This window comes from Sinocyclocheilus grahami, unplaced genomic scaffold (assembly GCF_001515645.1).
Source record: "Sinocyclocheilus grahami isolate Dianchi unplaced genomic scaffold, SAMN03320097.WGS_v1.1 scaffold1073.1, whole genome shotgun sequence".
NCBI lineage: Eukaryota > Metazoa > Chordata > Actinopteri > Cypriniformes > Cyprinidae > Sinocyclocheilus > Sinocyclocheilus grahami.
In genome coordinates, this window is record NW_015506252.1 from 137,867 (window position 1) to 142,934 (window position 5,068).

Sequence of the window (5,068 nt, forward strand, 5' to 3'; positions counted from 1 at the left end):
CTAAAACACAGTCAGACATAACAATATGAACAATACAGAGAGAGAGAGAAGGAATAAAAACCAGTAGAAGCCACTGAACAATAAAACAGCTGAATGTAAAAGGTTTGCTGAGTGCACTTAAAAGCTCCGACTGATGGATTAGGGTGCGTTTCTGTGCTGTGAATCTCATGGAGATGCTGCGTAAACAGAGGGATGTTTTCTGAGGTGAGAATGCTGTAGATCTGGATTATATAACTCATCTCTGTGAAGCCATACGGCCACGCGGCGAGAGCGGGACGAACGTCATGCCTCAGACAAACAGCAGGTGTCTCTCTCTCTGACATCAGCCACGTTTGACTCCTGGAGCTTGATCTATATGACTATTCAGGACTGTTACAGACTATACAGGCAGATGAAAGCCAGTCGATTCGTTTGAAGCTCAAACGTTGCTCCATGCTGCAGGAGAAACGGTTGAAATGAAGCCTTGAACTTTTTCCACTGAGTGTGTATCTGAGCGTTTGAGAGCACGTTGCACCGTGCTTTATTACTCTAAAACGCAGAAATTAAACACTGAGAATCAATAGAGTTAAACTAATGCATGACACACAGAACACACACACACACACACACACTGAAAGAGACCTTAAAGAGACAGGTCATCCAGAAATGAAACTCTCTGAAGATCTCTACCTTTTATTATAAAGCGGAGAGTTCCGGTGCTTGATTCTGATTGGCTGAGCCGCGTTCGAAGCTGTTCTAAATGACGCTACAAAGTAACACACACCTTTGTTTACGTTTGTCTGTAGCAACCACAACTGTTTCTGAGGAGCTACATTGTTTGGTGAAAGAATAATGTTTTTATTAATATCATTACACTTTATTTGGTGAAACCTTGCTACATATATGGAATAACCGTTTTATGCCATCTTCCCTTATGTGCTCAAAATTTATGTTCTTTTGTACTTTCAGACGCATTTTTTGGAGAAAGTTTTAACTTATTCACAGAAACGAAGCAAACTTACCAACTAATACTATTATTTCTGTAGCACATTAAAATAATTGCAATATTTATGACATTGCTTAAGGAAAAAATTGTGTTTATATTTCTACAATTACATTTATACATTTAAATATATTTTATATTTATTTATATTCTAAATAATATTTATATAGTAAATATTTGCACACTGATATTTAATTTTAAATCATTAAATATATTTATAATTTATTTAAATATACTTATTTACATTTTATATTTATATTTATAATATAATATTAAATATATATATTTTTTTAAGTTTAAAAAAGTTTTTTTCTTTTTCTTTTTAAGGTCATAATTTTAACTTTATATTGGCAGTAAAATAATTAATAAATTGCGAGTCCTAGTCAAATGAACTACTTTTAAGCTGCTGATCGATGACAGAATTGATCATTTTTGGATGAACTTTGTGTATACATGTAATATTTATGTTCTCGAAGCATGAATATATAGATAACTACCATTTAAAGATTTGAGGTCAGTATGACTGATATACGTTTTTTTTTTAAAAGAAATTAATGCTTTTATTCATCAAGGACGCATTAAATTGATCAAAAGTGACAGTAAAGACATTTATAATGTTACAAAAGATTTCTATCTCAACTAAATGCTGTTCTTTTGAACTTTCTATTCATCTCGGAATCCTGAAAAATAAAATGTATCAGTTTCCACAAAAACATTAATGTTTCCAACATTGATAATAATCAAAAAATGCAGCAAATCAGCATATTATACTGATTTCTGAAGATCATGTGACACTGAAGACTGGAGTAATGATGCTGAAAATACAGAAATAAATCACAGTTTAACAGATATTCACAGCTTTTACATTCTAATAATATTTCGCTGTTTTTACTGTATTTCTGATCAAATAAATGCATCCTCAGTGATACAGTACCGACCCCAAACTTGAATGGTAGTGAATTTCTAAAAGACACTACAGTAGATCTACCTGAGCCGTGCGTTTGCATGCAGTGTGTGAGGGAACCTCGTGGAATCATCTTGAAGCTCTCTGATGCTGATTGGCTGATAGGCAGCTCAATGACGTACGTCGCCGGCACATAAATGGGTTTGACCTTCGCGCCGACCCCGATCCTCCGCGCCTGCCACCAGTCAGCATTGGTCTTCTTCAGCAGCAGAAAGCGCTCGCCCTCGTGTATGGAGACCAGACGGCCGTCGACGGCGCGGTACGAGTAATCATACTGAGCCTCCAGAACCACAGTACTGCTCAGCCTGGACCTCGACCCGCCTTTAAACGCACCCGGGCCGCTCGCGGACGAGATGACGGTTCCACGGCGCCAGCTTCCCGACAGCATGGTTCCTCTCAGAGACACACGGAGGGTGAAAGCTGGACACAGACACCACTGGAGCGAGACGAGAGGACGAATGCGCAGAGCGACAACACAAGTGCCATGATCTGAAACAGAAAGGCTTGTTACACAGAAATGTAGCATTGCATCACTGCTCTGCAGTGAATGGGTGCCGTCAGAATAAGAGTCTAAACAGCTGATAAAAACATCACAATAATCCACAGCACTCCAGTCCATCAGTTAACGTCTGGAGAAGACCAAAGCTGAAACTAATCCAGCATTAAGACGCTTTTAATGTCTAAAATACGAGTCTATAATCCATAATAACTCTTCCTGCAGTGAGTCAGTGTTCTGGTGTGAATCAGGAGAGAAATCTGCACAGATCAAGCAGCGTTTAAACAGCTCTAAACACATATGTGGCTGGATTTTGATGTGAGAGACAACAGCAGATGCACTTTTTCACTGAAGGAAGAGTTATTATGGATTATGGACTCTATGGATTTTAGATAAAAACATCTTAATGCCGGATTTGTTTCAGCTTTTGTCTTCTCCAGATGTTAACTGATGGACTGGAGTGCTGTGGATTACTTGTGGATTATTGTGATGTTTTTATCAGCTGTTTGGACTCTCATTCTGACGGCACCCATTCACTGCAGAGCATCCATTGCTGAGACACTGATGCAATGCTACATTTCTACAAACCTGATGAAGAAACAAACTGATGGCAATCTCTGATGAACTGAGGGTGAGAACATTTACAGCAAATTTTCATTTTTGGCTGAACTATTTCTTTAATAATACAGTTTAATTGACCGGATATGAAATGCAGCTCATAAAAAACCACGGAAATGAATGCAGTTTTTACTTAAAATTCACTCAAATGTGGAAAAAGCAATTGTTTATCTATTAACAAGATTGTTGGTAGATATTAAAACTGACACAAGGATTAACAAACACTTCGCTTGAGAATTAATCAAATCATATTGTCATTGTAAACTGCATGAAACTGGGGTTTGTGAGTTGCAAACAGTGAAAAGAGGTGAAAAGCTAATAATTAAGTAATAAAAAAAATAAAACAATGTCAATAAATGCTGAAATCTTTATATTACATTGAAATATTAGCCTAAAATCTAAAGTCTAAAACTGATTTGCAACAATAGACCTATAATCAGCAAGAATCCATTATCTAGTCCATCTTCACTCAACAAGAACTGCTCAAACTCACTGAGCTTCCGTCGAGTGTTCAAACATTACATCACTTCCACCAGTTCCCACAGCTGATGCTAATGTGTGTATTAATGCGGTGCTGACATCTGAGGTGTGTGTGTGTGTGAACTGATGGCTGATGGACTGAGAGACCGCATGCTGTACGCTAGCAAGACAGAAAGGCTTTTAACTCAAACATTCAGTGTGTGTGTGTGTGTGTGAGAGAGAGAGAGAGAGAGAGAGAGAGAGAGAGAGAGTGTGTGTGTGTGTGTGTGTGTGTGTGTGTGTGGATTTACTGATAATCCTCACTATAAAGCAGGATGCTAAATGACCCTTAATGTAACATGGGCTCCAAACGTCTGAGACCAAAAGTGAAACTAGTGCTTTTATGCATTTCTTGTTAATTGTTTTCATTACAATATGCAATACAGTGTGTGTGTATATATATATATATATATATATATACACACACACACACACACACACACACACACGATAAAAACCGATAAACACTCTGTTTATTTCCAGTTGTAAATGTGGTTTCGAATATCAGATTTTCAGCGCATGCTCAGACACTCCGTGTGTGTGTTTCTGCACTGATTCTATCACACGAGCACTCGGACGTCACTTATAATGTCAGAGTAATACAGTTGTGTGCGATAGCAAGAGCAAACGTTACTGTCTCTGCGAGAAATAAGGAGATGAAACACTACGTGCAGAAAACAGGAAACCACATGCGCTTCACCAGCACTAGAGTCCAACAGACTCACAGCAGCGAGAACTAAACCAGAAAACACACAGAGACTGCTTTCCTTCATCATTGACTCAACAGATGGATGCCAGCCTGACTCACTGTTAGCACATATGCTGAAGAACACACACACACACATAAACGTCAGGCCTTCACAGACGCTTCATAGTGTCACACTATAGGATTATGCACACACACAGACACACACACACAGACAATAACAGACACACAAACACACACACACACACACACACTCACAAAAACAGACATAATCTCACACACACACATACACACACACACACACACACACACACACACACACAGACAAAAACACACACGTTTGTTTTTGTGAATTGTGGGGACATTCCATAGGCGTAATGGTTTTTATACTGTACAAGCTGTATGTGCTATTGCCCTACACCAACCCTACCCCTAAACCTACCCCTCACAGGAGACTTTGTGCATTTTTACTTTCTAAAAAAAAACACTCTGTATTATTTATAAGCGTTTTGAAAAATGGGGACATGGGGTAATGTCCTCATAAGTCACCTTCTCCTTGTAATACCTATGTTATACCTTTGTCATTATACAAATTTGTGTCCTCATGTCACAAAAAACACACACATACACGCACGCACGCACACTCTCTCTCACACACGCACGCATGCACGCACACACACACACGCACACACACACTCACACACACACGCACGCACGCACACACACACACACACACGTGCACACACACACTCTCTCTCTCACACACACACTCACACACACACA

General features: G+C 38.8%; 1 protein-coding gene across 1 annotated transcript in view; it reads right to left on the reverse strand.

Moving 5' to 3' along the window:
* Nucleotides 1-523: 523 nt before the first annotated feature.
* LOC107566400 (rho GTPase-activating protein 9-like) overlaps nucleotides 524-5,068 on the reverse strand; it is a 17,842-nt gene continuing 13,297 nt past the window's right edge. Inside the window, exons 2-3 of the mRNA XM_016251848.1 lie at nucleotides 1,971-2,435; nucleotides 524-528 (exon numbers count right to left, since the gene is read on the reverse strand). Coding sequence (XP_016107334.1) covers nucleotides 524-528; nucleotides 1,971-2,334 — 369 coding nt within the window. The 5' untranslated portion in view covers nucleotides 2,335-2,435. The remainder of the gene's footprint in view (nucleotides 529-1,970; nucleotides 2,436-5,068) is intronic.